Genomic DNA, 18,733 nt, shown 5'->3' with positions numbered 1-18,733 from the left:
CAAAGCCTTATGCAGCTTTGATCCAGACTATCTGAGGCAATATCTCCCCATACGAACCTGCCAGAACTGTAAGATCCACAGAGGAGGGTTCTCCCCACCACCATAACAGGCTCACTTGGTGAGGACACAAGAGAGAGCCTTCTCCAGCTGTCTCACCCTCTGGAACTCCCTTCCTCAGGAAACTAGATTGTTCCCCTCCCTGCTTTATTTTTGCTGGCAGGCAAAGACTTTTTGTTTAAGCAGACTTTCAATTTGTAAGCAGGGAGGTTTCTTACTGGTGTGCGTGTTTTATTTTTAAACCTTTGTATGCCTTTTAAATTATACTATTTTAAAGTGACATTTTTATTGTTTTAATATTTGTATTGTTAGGTTTTTCATTTATTCTTTCTGTGACCCGCCTTGGGTCCCACTCTGCGAGAAAGATGGCATACAAATGAATTCAATATAATAAAACAATAAAATAAAGTATTGTACTCCTTTATCTCCCCCTCCCTTTCCCTCTTCTTGTTCAATTTTTCTCCTTCCTTCCTTCCAGTTAAGGTTTCCCAAGCAACATAAAGTTTTTCTAGAATCCATTAAACCTCTTATGTTCTGCCTTTATGTTCTCAAATTCCATGTTTTGTGAGAATTTTCTCTCATCATGTGCAGCTTTCCAAATTTTTAATTAATGTAAGGAAAAGGAACAAAGATTGTACGCATACAAAGAAAATGCACATATCGTTTCTGTGGGTTTTTTAGGCAATGAGGCTGTGTTCGAAGAGTTTATTCCTGATGTTTCACCAGCAGCTGTGGCTGGCATCTTCATTCTCTGAACATGCCAGCCACAGCTATTGGTGAAACATCAGGATTAAACTCTTCTAGAACATGGTCTCATAGCCTGAAAAAAAAAACAACACTATGAATGCCGGCCGTGAAAGCATTCAACTTCACAAAATGCACAGATATTTGCCATGCACACAAATTAAGTTCATATGCCATTATGCAGCTTTGCTGCTCTCCCCCATATCCAACTGACACCAGTGTGAAATAATGTATTCTGCTTTCTCGTGGCTTTGAGGGGGTTATTGTATATTTTGAATGTGTGCTTACACTGACCAAAGGTAAGTACTCAGACTAAAGGCTGAAGGACATACTGTATTGCCCAAGAGGAGAATAGGTTAATGTTTTATTGCTGAGATGGACTTTTGTCTATGAGCTTTTGGGTCAAGAAGACACCGAGACAGGCAGAGAACCATTTATGACGGCAACAACAAAAAAACAAGGAAGATTCTTGGTATTCTTCTTTCTTTGACAGCTAACAACTATGTTTTGCTTCCTGAAAGAAAGCAACTGCTGATATTTTGCCTGGGCTAGGAGGTAGCTTCCTTGATGAGAAACTTGAGTTGTCCTCCAAAATCCACTATGGAAACTTCTACAGAGCAGGAATCTGGTGACTCCTGAATCAACTGTGATTATTGTCTGTGTCTAGTTACAAGAGTCTGTTTGTGGCTTGTTGAACTCCACTCAGTCTCAGGAATTCTGCTAAGGCATTCAGGTTCTTTATTTGAATAACCTGTAAAGGGATAACTGAGGTTATGTATTTCTGATACTTTGCTTAATGTTGTCTTTCAATACATCTTTTGTTCACTGTTTTGTTCTCATCCATACATGTGTCCAGAGTCAGTTGCCTTGTTGTAATTGAAGAGGCTTGGCTTTCAAATAAGATGACATAATTAAAAATAATTCATAATAGAAAGTGCCCCATCTGCTGTTCACCAGCAGCCCTGCCTATGTGGAACACTATCCATCTAATCTTATACAGTATATAGTATTTTAGAAGAACTGCTGATTGCACCACATGAATGGATGTCAAACATTACTAACTGGCTCAGCTAGTGCCATTAGCAAGTCTCTGTATTTGCATGCTGGTACATGTAGTGCAGGTTTGGTTTTTTAAATTAAATGACTAACCTAGTGAGCTAGACAATGACTGTTTTCACTGTTTCATTCCCAGCGCCACACCCAACTGACTCAACCTTGCTAATAGGGTTTCAGCATACAAATGTTCTGCTTCTAAAAACTCCTCTCTCTCCTACAGTTTTCAAATCAACTTTGCATATGAATTATGCAGATGGAGGACATGTTGTACAAAGCATGACAAAACTAGTTGAAGATCAAATGGGGGCAGGATCCATTGAGAAAGCTCAGCACAAGTATTAAGAATTAAGAATCATCCATTAACATAATACAAATTTAGCATTAACCTCTGCAACCTTTCACTTTTAAACCAAAGAACAGAACCCCAAATCATTTCCCATTAACTTAATACATGCCAGAAAAGAAAACACAATTTTGTTGTAGAGTATAAACACAAAATCAGAACTATAATAATAATGACAATAAAAGACATCTTGTAGCACCTTTGAGACTAATTGCCAACTCTTTCATACTGCAGAAATAAAGCAGTTTGAGACCACTTTAACTGTCATGACTCCATCCTGTGGATTTGTAGTTTGGTAAGGTATTCAGCCTGATCAGTCAGAGCGATCTGGTACCCCCTCCAAACTACAAATCCAGGATTCTGTACAATAGAGTCGTGTCAGTTAAACTGATGTCAAACTGCTTGATTTCTGCAGTGTGGATACACTTTCAGAAAATGCATCTGATGGAATAGGCCTAAGTTTATGAAAAGTTATGTTACCAACTTTTTTCTCTCAGTTACTCTCATAATGTGGTACAATATTCCTTTGCATACTGATACAGACTAACATGGCTATGTCTGAGTAATAATAATAGCAACAATAATAATATTGAAATTAAGCTTGTGTACAGTACTTGGTTTGGGGCAGGGACGTAGCCGGGGGGGGGGGGCCGGGGGGGCCGGGCCCCCCCCTTCCATTAGAAAAAAATGGCATGCGCTTCTGCACCGCTGTGCCCAAGCCCCATTATAATGGTGGTACTTAGTCTGGACCCCCCCCCTTCCTAAAATCCTGGCTACGTCCCTGTTTGGGGAAGCTGGATGGGTTGCCAGAAATGGAGCACTATTACTAGAACAGGTTTTTTTCCCCAAATGCTTGTGTGTGTGTGTATGTCTTCACATCACCTGTGGACTTATGGTGACTACTTATAAATGCTTTTTGGGAGATTCTAGCACATGAACAGTGTGAAGGAGCCCACTGAGATTTCCTGGCTATGGCTCACCCCTCAAACACTGGATATGCTAAGTGGGTGAACTTTAAGACCTCTGGATCCTCAACAAGATGTTGCAATGGAAGGCTAGTGGTCTAAATCATTAGAAGCAACAGCAAAGAAGCTCCTCTGAGCAAGCCAACCAGCCAACCAGCCAACCATCTACTCATCTTCTGGATCACTCCAATGCAGCAGCACCGTTGTACCTGCCTCCCATTTGTCTTTGCCAGAGAAAACCCATCTCCTCATGCCTATCTGATATACTCTGTGTTGGTATGTACATACAGTACGTCAGCATGGAAAGGAAAAAAATAGTAGTTCATGGAAAAAATAACAAAAACACCAACTTACCCCTTCCTGCTCTCCCCCACTGAAGGGTCAGAGCTGACACTAAACTGGGTCACAGACCAACATGGACAATACCCCCCACCCCACCCCCCACAAAAAATATGTTTCATGGAGAAAAAATCAGAGCAGAAGCTAATCAGTTTTATTCTAAGTTTAACCCATGAAAGTAGGAAGAAATGAGAATTTTATTCGAAAGTCAGTTAATGTCTTACTTCAGCACAAGGCTATTGATAGGGCTGAAATGCATTTTCAGCTGTGCAGTTTGGAATCCCTAAAGCAGACTTTTTAATTGTGAATTCCCATTAAAAAATTTTAGAAAATTCTCTTGCCTTTTATTTCACTAAAGAGGTCATAGAACTCTTAAAGACAGAGATAATAGAATTATCCTAAATACAATTACACTTTTATTTTTTGCATCTTTTCTGTGATTCAGCATTCAGGTCTAGATTTGGCTGCTCCTGAATGTTTAAGATTAACTTCATCAACACCACCCCCTTTCTTTTTGTTCTTTTGTTTTATGAGTCATGCCATGTTGTGATTCACACTACTAGGCAAATTGTAGACCAGCTATATTCTACATATATTTTAAGACTTGCCCTTTTGGAAAAGACTTTGTTTCTAACAATAATGTAATCATGACCTGGAATGCTCTGTTGGTATACTGTACTTCTAGTCTGGCTTTCCACTTTACTCATATGTGTCAGGACAAGTTTTCATTCCATTCATTCTGAGTTGTCCTTTGGCTAATCCTATTCTAGCCTGACTGGTGAGAGTTTTCGTTTCTTTGTACTGGTTTTGGAGACTCATGTATTTTCTTCTTGTTCACATATTTCATTTGCTCTTGACTACAGAATAAAGACATGATGCTTCTTCTGGATGTTCCCCTGAAATAATGTTGTGTATGTGAGTAAGATATTGAATAGAGAAAGTTGTCAATGATGAAATGAATAATAATACTTAAATGTATGCATTTCCTTTCCCATTTTCTGCCAAGTTAAACAAGAGTGCACTCAGGAGTTGTTAATCTTGTCATACACACAGAAATGTAATCTTCCAATACTGCAACATGGACAGCCTGAAATCTGGTATTTATTCATTTATAATCTGGGAAAAGTGAAACCAAGTATAAAATGGTAAAGATATAGCTGGATTAGGTTTGCCCTTTCCTGTTCAACTGACTTGGCCTATGACAAGGAGAGAAGCTGCAAAGCTATTTGTGTAAGACTACCATGACATTTTAAGAATTGGGTGCTTTTCATTTCAATACATTTGCAGGAGCTGGAAGACATGGATGAAGGAAGTTAGGGTACCATATTTACATCATCTCTCATCACAAGCTGTTAAATTAACTTCTGAGTTGCCAAGCAGATACCGGGGAGACAAGAAGTGTCGCCCTAAGAATACTCCTGCTGAGGGAACAGAACAGAAGGTGTACTGGAAATCCATATCTTTATCCTTTAGTCCACAGCTTTAAAATATTTCTGATGGCCATTCCTGTGGCTTGTCAATTGCTCAAATTCCTTGACAGGACAAATTAGGCATCTGTTGCTATGTATAAAATAAGAGACAGAGCTAAATATATGTTCAGTGATCATACAGATCCCTGTATTTAATGTTTAGCCATTTTAAGGTTTGTGAGTAAATGTAATTACTTGCATTAATCACCGGTTGCACAGTTTTATTGTTTTTGTTGTAAAATAAATATTTGCTTTGAATAGTGAAACAGATAATGGCTGTTTCAGCTTGGTTCTTAGGCAGCACATTTGTGTACCCTCTCTTCTTTTAACCTCTCAGTTCACAGCATTGTATTTGTTAACCAGAAACACACAGACATGCCCTACAAACCACATATATAAGAGTCTGTGTTAATTATTAATTGATTAAACAATACATGTCCATTTCTCTCCATTCTTTGTCTAAAGGCCAGGATTGGATGTCCATTTAGACACACAACTATTACTTTAAAATGCTTTTAAAAATGTCCCTTTCAGTATCTTGTTATATGCTATCCATGTTTAAGGACGAGACACAGTTGTATAAATAAGAAAGAGACAATTAGCATAAGTTTTAAATATCTGTTTAAATCTGCATCAGAAAACTTTTTCAATTTAACCAGTTGCCTTGTTAGTTTTATTTTTTTAAAATAGACTTGCTGTAATAAAGTGGTGACCTTTGAGGGAGAGAACAGCATCAAGGCATAGCAATATTGTGCCTTGGTCCCAATGGCTGGTGGGAGACCCACATACACATCAACTGCCCCTGCTGTAGTCTATGAGCGAGAGAAGCACATCCAGTATCTGCTGGACTTAATCTTCTCCCCCACTGCTACCCCCTTTTTCCTTTTTGGAGGGCTGGTGGTGTCCTTTTAGATTGTAAGCTTGAGGACAAGGAACTGTCAAATTAAAAAAATTGTAAGCCACTCTAGGAGCCTTTTTGACTGAAGAGCAGGGTATAAATGCTCTACATCAGTATAAACAACAAACAAACAAATAAACAAACATGCTAAAATAAACTTGACTGCAAAGGCAACATGTTTGAATTTTTAGAATCAGTTTTTGCACAAAACATTTGTACAAAATTGTGTTAATATTTTAATGTCAGGGAAGGGCAGTTTCAGAGCAAATTAAAAGATGGGTAGTAAAGATTTGCTGAATAAACTGGAATGATAATAATAGAGGTTTACCAAAGTATATGTTAATGGCTTTAAGCATATTCATCTGATACATACGGCACACACATCAAAACCTATCCCTTTTTAAAAGACGAAAGCAGCATTTGGAGAACTACACCTAGCAAGATTGCGCCAGCTAGATTTTCAGCGGTCTGAACAAAGATGAAAGCACAGGGAAACTCTGGAACAAGTATCTGGTACTGTATGTATAAATGCACATTGATTAAAGTAATCCATCTGTAGTATTTATTTTATCTTAATTCCTTTAGTTTTGGGAAGGAAAGCTTAGTTTCTAGCTTAGTTTGTGGAAACCTTGAACAGTGGTGGTATTCAGTGCTTCTTTACATTTGGAAGTAATAAATAAGTATTAACATTACTAGTCTCTTGTCTGCTTCCTGGGAGAAAAGCTATGGGTTGGGCTGCAAACTAGGTCATAATCTCACTCCACCATACCAACCACACCCAAGGGTCAAAATAGATGTCATAGAGAAGCCCTGTCAAGGGAGTGAACAAAAAGAGGTAAGTCCTGCACAGTGTGGAAATACCCCTGGAGATCTTTGTAGTCTTCCTAGGTTTTCACTGTCCTGAAGAATTTAGTGTCATCTACAAAGTGTTAGTAATGAGGTAGCCAAGTTTGATAATGGTGCCTAATTACTTAGTATGGTTAGAACAAAAATAGATGGCAAAGAGATCCAAAAGGATCTCTCCAAACTGGGGCAATGAGCATTAAATTACAAATGAGATTTAGAGCCTTAACGCAGGAGAAAAGAAAGCTGAAATGGAATGGGAGAGTAGCAGCTTTCTCTGCTGCTCTGCATGCTGTCATAGCACTTGCGTTCTCTTCCCAAGGGAGGTGGTGGTAAAAACGTGCCATCTGCCAAACAGATTTTTCTAGTGCAACAAAAGGCACACTTTGACAGCCATCTTTCTTCGGAAGAGAATAGAATACTATTGTCCCACTGTTTCAGCTTTCTTTTCTCATGCGATAAGACTCTCAGTGTAAATAAGTGTAAAGGGTTGCAAACTGAACCACAAATTCCATCTTCATATACACTGATAGGATTTGCTCTTCAAGAAAAGGATCTTGGATTTGTGGTCTGTTGTATGCCTCCAGGTCAATTTTTATGGCGACCCTATCATAGGATTTTGTTGGCAAGTTTCTTAGACAGCATGCACACTTCCAATCATGATACTTGAAAAGAAATATGGTAGAGCAGGAAAAGGTCCAAACATGAACAATCAAAATGGTTACATTTAGAAATCAACAGACCTCCAAATGGGAAATACTGGATACAACGATTTCCTTCCTAACAGTTCAAGTGTTGTCATTGCTGAAGACAGAGTAAACCTGGTTAGTCCTGAAAATGTTTGAACTTGGCATGCATGCCACAGCTCATGATCAGTGCAGTTACAGCAGAATGCCCTGCTGTTTTTGGCTCGGTGGATTAAAATGGTTTCTCCAAACCCATTCTTGCACAATATATATAAAAGATGTGTTCTTTCCTGATCCTGTTCATAATTTATCTACAAAACAGTACAGGCAGCCGGAACTGCAGTTCAATAAATTTGTTTCTTTGTCTTCTCTTAGATTTCAGTATGATCATTCTAGCAGTTCTCTTCATCTTCTTTTCTCTTATGTTCTCTCCAGTATGTTCTGAATAGAATAACTGTCCACTTAATTTAGAATCAAGCACAGTGTCAGCTTAATGATCCTTGCAAAAAGCGTTTGACAGAAGTGGCAAAAGGCAACAGAAAGCTTGCCTCGCACATCACAGTGATGCCAATGGCATTCCTATTTTCCAAAAGGATGCTTTACTAAATCAAGGCAAGAGAAATGGTATGTCTTGGTACAAGATTTTCTGTCACATAATACAAGCAGGCCTCCATCACCATAGTGGAAACAGTAATCTTCAGATTTTTTCCTTGTTTTGTTCTTTGTTTTACATCTGCTTGTTCTTCTTTTGCTCTTCTTTCCTTTCTTTTCTGAAGCATAAGAAGATGAATTCTCTGGTCTGTCTCCAGGAAAAGCACTACAGTTTGGAGCACTACATCTACACACTGGGTTTTTTTCCATTGTGCACACAGTCAAGATGGTATTAATTATTATTTCTGTCCCTCCAGTAATATCACACAGAGTAAATAGCCCACACAGGTGTCACCTTTTACTGTCCATATCAGAGTTTCACAATTTCGTTGACATCTGTGATTCATAAAACAAGAATAATTTCCTTTGGGTCCAACATCAATTATGTGGTCCCTATCAATAGTAAGTATATAACAGTGTGTGATGTAGCTTTCATGGGCATATTTGATTCTTGCCATACATTCCTCTTCATCAATTAACTCACCAACGTATTCATTCACAAAATTACCCTGGAAAAAAGGAGGAAATAAGGGGAAATATTAAAGGTATATTAAGGTAAGCATGGTGCAGGTAGTGACCAAAAAAAAGTGGATGGGGAGAAGCATTTCTCAGTCTGTCATAATACTACAATTTTGGTCATCCACTTAAGATGAATGTGGGAGATTTTGCACAGTAAAAATGAAATACTTCTTCACCGAGCACATATTGAACTGCAGAATTAACTGCCACAAGAGTTGGCAATGGCTGCCAAACTGGATAGCTTTCAGAGGAGGCCAAATTGGGCTGCAGCCCGCAGCATTCCTCACCATTATCCTTGCTGGCTACATTGCTGGGTGTTGAAGTCCAACAACATATAGAGGGCCATACTTTTCCATCCCTGACCTAGGGTACATCTACACTGTAGAAATAATGCGGTTTGACATCACCGCTCCATCCTACAGAATCTATAGATTTGTAGTTTTGTGAGGCACCACCATGCTTTGGCAGAGAAGACTAAAGACCTTGTAGAACTATAAATCCCAGAATTCCATGGGATGTTGCTAAAACACTGAAAGGGGTGTCAAACTACTGTAGATGCACCCCTAGATTCTGAATTCTATTTAAACTTGTGAAGAACAGATAAAATTGTGATTCCACTTGTCCATCTATTTGTTTTTGTCAACAGAATAAGATGCAAATGAATCTGATGTTGAGGCATTCAGCTGGTCTGAACTTAGGTTTACTGCTCCATTCATCACTTGGCTGAAACAGTGTTGCAGGTGAGATTTTACAGGTGCAATGGCAATAAGCAAGAAGGATTTACGGGCTATTTCCATGCCTACAATGAAGAGATCAAATTTACGTTTACTCAGAAGTTATCACACTATTCAATGAAAATGTTTTCAAGTACATACATGTAGGAGTGGTTTTAGAACCATTGAAAAACAATCTGTTTTCACCATGATTGGTTTTAGAGCAATGAAAGCAGAAACATGCAGATTATGCTGCTTTTAACCATTTTATTCACATTCTTATATGTCACAGCACCACCAATATTCCAGAAAACTGTTGTCACATATGATTACAAAAGGCAGCACTACAGCTTCATAGATTTTTGGGGGAATCCAAAAATTTGGCCAGTTACCTCTCTTCAGTTATTGGAAAATAGAATTATCCTAAAGGGTGGCTGGTAGACACCTAGATGCAAAATGAAATAACGTCTAATCACAATTATTTTATACTAACCTGCAATTACTGTAAATAATGTATAAGTCTAGAAATTTAACTCAAAAAAATTGACTCAAAAAACCCTGGGTCGACTTATTAATGGGTCAATGTTAGTACTGTACTTTAACTCTTATCAAAAAATAAACCATTCCATGGTGGAAAGTGAGCTTAGTCCCTTCTGGAAGTATCTAAAACAAGAACTGACCTCTTCTACTCTGTCTGCCATGGCACCACTTCTGAACTTTTTGAATGCCCTGCCGGGAAAATGGCAGGGGTGGCAACACTTTGGTGTCCCCCTTAAAGGAGTGCCAAGAGGTACAGGCTTTGAAGAATCTGAATAAGACTTTTGTGTATGTTTGCCAGCTTTTCAGGTTAAAATCTGGCAAAGTTATCACATTAAAGTTAAAGGCTATAGAATCATTGCTACGTACAGTAGTACCATTTTCTTTGCTTTGCCTTTTCATGCTTTTGGACATAAGAGCATTTTCTTAGCCCTGCCTGTGCCTGGTCGCCCCAAGCCCCTCACTCCCCACCCCAGACATCACATAGCCACAATTTATTTCAATTCTCTCCTTATCCATTCTGGATAGGTTACTAGAATTTTGTAAGTTCTTTGGCATTGTTTCCCTTTGCTTCACCCTTTAGATCTTTTGTTACATGCCCCTAAGTTTTGCCCTCAACATTGGTTAAATCAAATCAAAATCTATAATTTTGGTCCCCAAACCTGCCCTCTCTATTTTTTAATTAAGTCAACCTATAGTTGAGTATATATGGCATTTTCAGAATTTGTGAAATAACTAACAGAACATTTTAGTGACTGCATTGTACAGAATAAGGAACTACTCCCTGGTCACTGCTATAGGAAAGTACCCAAAGCATTAGCCAGAAAGAAACACTGAAAGGATTTCAACCTCAATCAAAGTTTAAAACTGTAATGCAATCCTGTACCTGAGAGCAAACCCTGGTTAATACAGAAGGATTAAAGCAGGTTCAGTCTGTTAGGCAGCTGATAGCCAATTCTACTTGTCATGAAAGGGCTGGCAGTTCTTACTTATTTTTAAAAGCAGGGCTGCCTTGCTCCTAGGCAAAGTGGGGCAACTGCTCCAGATAGCAGATGTTCTGAGATGTGGAATGGCAGGAAGGTGTTGGCAAAAAGAACTGTGAATGCCACACTGCTTGCCTTATACACCTTTAAGCTCTGCCTTGGGTTGCAAGGGAAAATGCTACCCTGGCATCAGTGTCCATTCAGTTTCATTGCATGCCCCCCCCCCCAGGCAAGGTGGAATTTTGTGTTCAAAATATTGTGTCGTTGTGTCTTTTGTGTTTGTTTGGGTTTTTTTTGCCTTGGGCAGCAAAATAGCTTGGCCTGGCGCTGTTGATCATTTATTGACTTATTTTTATATGTATTTATTGAAAGATTTCTATCCCACTCTCCATCTAAAGATCTTAGGGCAGTTTACAATACTAAAAAATTAGCTCATTGTTGCTGCCTCAGGGTGGCAATATAACTTATCTGCCCTGGATACTATGCCCCTTGACTGGGGCTGGTGCTATTTGCTTCTCTGACTAAGGTAGCAAAATGGGGTGCAATACTCCTGTGCATAGATCTGTGCTGAGACACTTGAAACTGGCTTGTGCTTGGAGGATGTTATTCAGTAGCTTGCTCATACAGACTATGGGCCAGTGCAGACAGGCCAAAATAAAGCTGCTTTGGGTCATTTTGAAGGTATGCTGTGTAAATGATGCCTGCGTCCTAAGAGTCCAGCAGCCGCGCCAAAGCCACACTCCAGTCCTTAGTTTTGCTTCCCACTCTCTCTCACTCACTGTACCATAAGAATGGGCAAGTTGTACTGCTGATCTTCCTCTCCTTTCATCCCTTACTACTGGTTATGCTGGCTAAGGCTGATGGGATGTGCAGTTTAACATCTAGAGGGCTACATGTCCCTCAGGGAGATCTGCAGGAGCCGTTATTGTTATGTGCCATCAAATTGACTTAGGCTTATGGTTACTCTATCATAAGGGCTTTCTTTTCTTATCCAGAGGTAATTGCCTTACATTTAGGCTGATGCTGTAACTTAGCCAAGGCCACTCAGTGGGTTTCCATGGGTGAACAGAGGTTTGCCTCCTGGGCTGCATTTGCACTTTAGGATTAATGCAGTTTGACACCACTTTAACAGCCCTGGTTGAATGCTATGGCATTCTGGGAATTGGAGTTTTGTGAGATGTTTAGCCTTCTCTGTCAGAGAGCTCTGGTGACACAAGAAACTACCATTCCCAGAATTCCATAGCATTGAGGCATGGCAGTTAAAAGCGGTGTCAACCTGGATTCTTTCTAAAGTGCGGAAGCAGAGAGCTCTGGTGTCACAACAAACTACAGATCCCAGGATTCCATAGGATGGACCCATGGCAGTTAAAGCAGTGTCAAAGTGTATTAATTCTGGAGTGTGGTAGCAGCTCACAGCCTTTATTAAAGTTTCAAACTACGGTCCAAAACACACACTGCAGAAATAATCCACTTTGAGATGGCTTTATCTGCCCTGGCTCAGTGCTAGGGAATCCTGGGAATTGTAGTTTGTTGTGACTCTAGAGCTCTCTGCCAGAGGCTACATGTCTCACAAAACTAGTTCCCAGAGTTCCCTAGCATTGAGCCAGGGCAGATAAAGCGGTCTCAAACTGGACTATTCCTGCAGTGTGTTTTGTACCCACGACACAACAATGGCTCTCACAATCCCTCTGCTGCGCCCGTTTGACCACTACTGCTGTGGCGCTAAAGCTCAAGTTATATATTCTCTCCTGACTAGAATGGTTGAAATAGGGGGCGTGGCTTAGGGCGGAGCGTCTTTCTTCCGCGATACGATGGGGGACTCGACGCGGAAGGAGACGTTGTTAACTGAGGCCGGGCGGAGGCAGGCTCTCAAACGCGCGCCTCCCCAGCTTCGCCCAGCGCGCAAGCGCGGAGGGCACTATCCCCTCTAGAACCCCGAGAGCGAGAACCGTTGGTGGCACATCGAAGGCTTTATCCCCCCCCTCGCATTTCAATCACGAAGTGAGCTGTGACCAACCGTTACTTCCTCGCGTCGCCCTTATTGGTGGAGAGAACAGAGTGCTGGATCGTGATTGGCTGAAGCGGAGCGGGTGGGCGGAGAACGTTGTGGCAAGCTCTGGAAGATTCCTCCGCCAGCCCTATAAATACGGAGGGGGTAGCGCCAGACGCGGAGTTAGAGCCGGCGTCGGCGGGTGTGCGGTGTTGCTGTATGAGGGCTTCCTGAACAGCCATGGGGAAAGACTATTACCGCATACTGGGCTTGTCCCGCGGGGCAAGCGAGGACGATATCAAAAAGGCATACCGCAAGCAGGCGCTGCGCTACCACCCGGACAAGAACAAGGACCCGGGGGCCGAGGAGCGCTTCAAGGAGATCGCCGAGGCGTACGACGTGCTCAGCGACCCCAAGAAGCGGGAGATCTTCGACAAGTTCGGCGAGGAAGGTGCGCACCGGCGGAGGAGGAGGAGGAAGGGAGGCCCTTTCCCTTGGAGCCGTCCGCCTGGGCTTGTTGAGTCTCCTCCTGTTGTTCGTGGAGGGAAAAGGCACTTGGGAGGTCGAATGGGGTCCAAAACACACTGCAGGAATAGCCCAGTTCGAGGCCGCTTTAACTGCCCTGGCTCAGGGACTCCTGGGAGTTGTAGTTGATTGTGGCAGCAGACCTCTCTGACCTAGGAGGCTAAATGTCTCGCAAAACTACAGTTCCCAGAGCCCCCTGAGCCAGGGCAGTTCAAGCGGCCTCGAACTGGTTTGGCCCTCGGTCTCTGTCTTGATTTCTTGGGTCTCTTCGGATTCAGGGGCGCCCATCGCGGGGCTTCCTTGGCAGGGCTGGATCAGAGGAGGCTTGCCGTGGCCATCCTCTGAGGCTGAGAGAGTGACTCGCCCAGGGTCCCTTCAGCGGCCTCTTCCATGGCAGAGCCGGGATTCGAACCCTGGCCTCTCCAGAGTCCGCCGCTGGAACTCGGCGCTGGCTCCATTGTTCTTAAATGAGGGGCGTTTCATGTTTAAAGCGATGATGTGTGTTTTGACTGGTGTTGTGTGTGTGTGTGTGTGTGTTGGTTGTTGTTGTTCCCCGCCTCGTGTAAAAAATCATCATTATTATTATTATAAGGCAGGACAAGCTTAGCTTGCATCCACACTGGAGAAATAACCCGATTTGGCACCGCTTTAACTTGTTGTCTGGCTCAAGGCTCCCAGAAAAAGAGTTAAAGTGGTGCCAAGCCAATTTATTTCTCCAGTGTGGATGCAGCCTGGATTTCATTGCCGTCCAGTGATGTTGTTGACTCCCTTCTTCTTTCGTCGTAGCTGCCCTCCCCCCCCCCCCCGGTTTTGCCATCTTCGCTTCGCTTCTATGATGATGATGGCCGCTCCTTTGTGGTTTTTTTAGAGCTCTTGATGTTCCAGTCCTTGTTAAAAACAAGGATCAGCATTTATCCCGGGACTGGTTCCCCCCCCCCCAAGAAAGATGAAGGGAAGAGGAAAGAGAGAGGAGAAAGGGTGAAAAAACAAGTTGTTTCAGTTTGGGTCGCCCTGGAGGCCAGCAAGATGTTTGCCATCTTTGAATTGTTCTGGCTGTGTATTTAAGGTCACACATCTCCGCATCGACAGGTTTCTGCCTGGCAGGGAAGCCTTACTCTGCAACCAGTAGGACAACCTAGTGCAGGATCTGTGCGCCTTCCTCCTATTTTGCAGATCAGTCTCTTTTTGTCTTTTGAGGTTTCCTTTTTGCTGGGTGTGTTTACTTTCTGGCCTTTTGTTGGCAATGGAGGACTTGTTTTGAAACACAGCAGCCCCTTCAGTGGAATATTGATAGATGTTGTACACAAAAGAGAAGCTCTTAACTTATTTGCACAAGTTGTGTTCTATTTGCAGAGCTTTCTTTTGTCCTGATTTCCGTTTCACGACTTGCATCCATAGAACATTCTGAACATTTTCCTGTAAATGGGTGTTGGTAACATACGTATACTGGGCTGCGTGGCAGGCTGTCGAAGATAGGTGGAGCTTTTGCTCCATGAGTCTTCTAGTACTTGCTAGAATATTCTAGCGTATTCCTGTGCTAACCTTTGTGTTGCAACCCTGCCTTTCGCTTGATAGCACTGTTTTTGGCAGGATTTGTTTTGAACTTACATTTGGTAGCATGTACAGGATGAGCTGAAATGTGCTCCCAGTTGTGCTTTGTCTCCAGAAGCATTGATTTAGTGGATCTTGCAAATAAATGGGAATTGTACTGAACTAAACACACTGAAGGGGGGGGAGTACTTGCAAGAGCTGTTGGATATCAGAGTTGCTTAAAGTATTTATAACTAGGATTCTGATGCAGTTCTCTGACATTTCAGGCAGCTTCAATATGAATAAAATGGATACTGGCTCTCTGGACTAGAAGCGATTATGTAACCTGAAAGAATGCACAGCTGAGTAATTATTGTTACAACTGCAAGAAGTTATTTGTGTCTTTTCTATATTTCAGGACTTAAGGGAGGTGGTCCCAGCAGCAGTGGAGGGGGTCCCAATGGCACTTCATTCACCTACACCTTTCATGGAGATCCTCATGCCATGTTTGCAGAATTCTTTGGTGGACGGAACCCTTTTGATACTTTCTTTGTCCAGAGGAATGGAGATGAAGATATGGACGTTGATGACCCCTTCACAAATTTTCAAAACTTTGGCAACATTGGCTTTTCCCGTTCTCGTGGGGGCCACGAAAACATTCGCAGGAAACAAGATCCACCCATCACTCATGAGCTGAGAGTATCATTGGAGGAGATTTACAGCGGGTGCACCAAGAAAATGAAAATTTCTCACAAACGGCTCAACCCAGATGGAAAAACCACACGCAACGAGGATAAGATTCTAACAATTGAAGTCAAACGTGGCTGGAAAGAAGGGACTAAAATTACATTCCCCAAAGAAGGAGACCAAACACCAAACAACATTCCAGCTGATATTGTCTTTGTTTTAAAGGACAAGCCACACAACATTTTTAAGAGAGATGGGTCAGACATTGTATACCCAGCCAAGATCAGCCTCCGTGAGGTAAGTTGAAATGCCAGGCTTTGGCAAATGAAGTGGAAGATTTTGAATTTTGTAAAAGTATGAACATTGGGATACCCAAAATCACCTTTCCCTTACATAATGATTATTAAGAGAATGCTTGTCATATTGTTGTATAGCTGCTGTCAAGAATTATTAGAGTACAATAACAAAGCAGGTCCCATGATTACTTGTATATGTGCTGTCAAGTCATTTGTTGACTTATGGTGGCCCCACAAATTTCACAGGGTTTTCTTCAGCAACAAATACTCAGAGGTGGATTTCTAAAGCAAGGAATCCTCAGAGATGGTTTTGCCAGTTCCTTCCTCTGAAAAAACAGAATCTGGTATTTGTTGGCACTCTCCCATCCAAGTACTAACCAAGGCTTATCCTGCTTAGCCTCCGAGATCAGATGGTATCTGGTTCCTTTAGTATAGTAACCATGTACAAATTGGGATGCCACTGGGAAGTTAAAAGTTCAGCTCAGTTTTGTGAACATTTTCACCTGTATTTGGAGAGATTGGTTAATTGTCAATTTAGAATCTTTATTTTTTTGTAATTTTAAAAAAAAATTCTCTTAAAAGTGAACCCTACTGATTTTGCAGGAAAATATAATAATTGTTTGGCTTGTTTTTATATTTAGGCTTTGTGTGGCTGCACTGTGAACGCACCAACACTAGATGGTAGGAACATACCAATGGTGTTCAAAGATGTCATTAAACCTGGAATGAAGCGAAGAATTCCTGGAGAAGGCCTTCCCTTTCCAAAGAGTCCAAACCAACGAGGAGACCTTATTATTGAGTTCGATGTAAGATTCCCAGACAGAATTCCACAGTCTTCCAAAAACGTCCTAGAACAGATCTTGCCAATATAGGAAGCCTGGCAGAACTGGACTGTAGTGCCTCCATAGCAGAGGATTTTGGACTGAAATCAGGATTTCAGGGTCTGTTTGGCAGTGGGTATGAAAGTAACTTCATGTTATCAAACGTTTTTCACAGAATCTAGATATTGCAAGATGAATGTTGCACTGCTCAAAGGCTTTAGACCCATGTTGTCCTTGCAGAGCAGTGTGCAGTTACTGATAGACAGAATCAGTGGAACATCTGATAATTGTATATGAGAGCAACATCCTGTTATGATTCCTGCCTCCACTTATTTGGCTAGTCCTATTTAAGGGTGTGTCCATGTACATCTTCTGTCGGAAAGAATTAGACTAAACTCTAAACTGGACTTGAAAAGTAAACTTCTCCAATCTTTCATCTGCTGTACTCTGTTCTCTCTTTGCACATTTTACAGTCTGTTTTCCAGTGAGATTTTTTCAATATTGAGTTTTCCCTTGCTGTACTATATAGTACTGCCCTCATTAATGCCTTCTTAAATGGTGCCATGTATTAGTATTCTTGGAAGGATATCATTCTTGAATTTGGTTATGAAAATAACTCAACCTTTTTTTATTTTTACAAGGGTGGTTTGAATTTGATCACTCCTAGCATGATATCGTGCTAGCAGACTACAAAAATCTAATAGCTTCTGGAAAGCATATAAAGAGATTTATACGTTTTTCAGTGCAATATTTGACTGCACATCAATGTACATCAGGCTTGGTCCTGATAGGTCATTTGGTTTCTGCTTAACAAGTGGATTGGCAGAAGATCTGTGTCAGATGTTCACAGCTTAACTTGGTTTAACAGATTTCAAAGGGCCTGAAACTATGAAAAGTATGTACAGTGGTAGATATTTTTTTGAAAGAAATTTTTGTTTGAGTCATTGAATGTTACTGTCTCCTGTAAATTCTCAATAAAACTTACTTTAATTAGTAAAAGCTAAAAAAGTAACAGATGCTTAATATTAGGTCTGAGCGTTCATTCATGGTCATTGAACAAGAGACTAGATGCATAATATTAAACTCATTTTATGGTGGTATTAAATACAGTACTAGTAACTGCAGAATTAATAGAAGACAGAATAGTCATGATGACCATCCTCCGTTAGCAGAGAAAAAAAGTTCCTTGCACAGTTAGAAAAGAGAACTAGAATGCAATGAGTAGATGAACATACACCTACTGAATTATCATACATTTCTTCTACCACTAGATGTTCTGGATAATTAATTCTGAAGACTGAATTAGAATTGTTGAATAAGAGTTGTCAAAGCTAGCCAGTATTGTCTTGCTTTAATTTTCTATGCAAGATTGCACCCTCATTTTTTCACATAACAACTCTGCTCTTTTAAAGTCAAAGGAAATATTATAAATGCTAGTGCCCTGGATTTCTTAGCCATATAGTCACTACTTGTCAGTTAAAAATCTCAATATTATATCACAGTACTGTATGAAACATACATCCATGTGTCTTTTAGGGATGAATTCTGGTGTATTCAGGCATGGGATAATGGAGTAAAGTATTCTGTGTCATGCTTAACATCCTAAGCTTTGTGACTACAGTGGGCCCTTGTTATACGCTGCGGTTTGGTTACAAGATCCCTCGTGGATAACAAAATCCATGGATGCTCAAGTCCCATTAAATATAATGGCATAGCAAAATGGTGTCCCTTATAAAAAATGGAATATCAAGGTTTGATAGTTGAAATTTATACTTTTTTAAAATATATTCAAACCGTGTATGGTTGAATCTGTGTATAAAAATCAGTGTATAAGAAGGGCCAACTGTATTACATTTGTGAATAAAGCCTGACGATTGCAACTGGTAGATCAAAAGTAATACTAGACAGGACAATCAGCATTTCACCATAAAAATTCATAATTTTAAAGGGAACAGTTAAAATTAAACATACCATTTTATAGTATTGAAATGCTATATTCTCTGTACAATATTGCTCTATAAGCCTATTTTCAAAACCAGAAATTGCAAGATTGTATGTGGCTTATCCATGTTGCTATCTGT

General features: G+C 40.8%; 1 protein-coding gene across 2 annotated transcripts; it reads left to right on the top strand.

Annotated features, from left to right (window-relative positions):
* Positions 1-12,956: 12,956 nt before the first annotated feature.
* Positions 12,957-17,660, top strand: DNAJB1 (DnaJ heat shock protein family (Hsp40) member B1). Of its 2 annotated transcripts, XM_042452056.1 has the most exons (3): positions 12,964-13,244; positions 15,267-15,832; positions 16,473-17,660. In XM_042452056.1, exons 1-3 carry the CDS (start codon positions 13,034-13,036, stop codon positions 16,701-16,703), a joined length of 1,008 nt encoding a protein of 335 aa, XP_042307990.1. In that variant the 5' UTR covers positions 12,964-13,033; the 3' UTR covers positions 16,704-17,660. The 2 variants fall into 2 exon arrangements, with proteins under 2 accessions (XP_042307991.1, XP_042307990.1); XM_042452057.1 differs by lacking the exon at positions 16,473-17,660 and having other exon boundaries at positions 12,957-13,244; positions 15,238-15,627.
* Positions 17,661-18,733: the final 1,073 nt, after the last annotated feature.

Source organism: Sceloporus undulatus, chromosome 2, assembly GCF_019175285.1.
Source record: "Sceloporus undulatus isolate JIND9_A2432 ecotype Alabama chromosome 2, SceUnd_v1.1, whole genome shotgun sequence".
NCBI classification, from domain to species: domain Eukaryota; kingdom Metazoa; phylum Chordata; class Lepidosauria; order Squamata; family Phrynosomatidae; genus Sceloporus; species Sceloporus undulatus.
The sequence above is the reverse complement of the archived record's forward strand: the minus strand, read 5'-3'. Positions and strand labels throughout refer to the sequence as shown.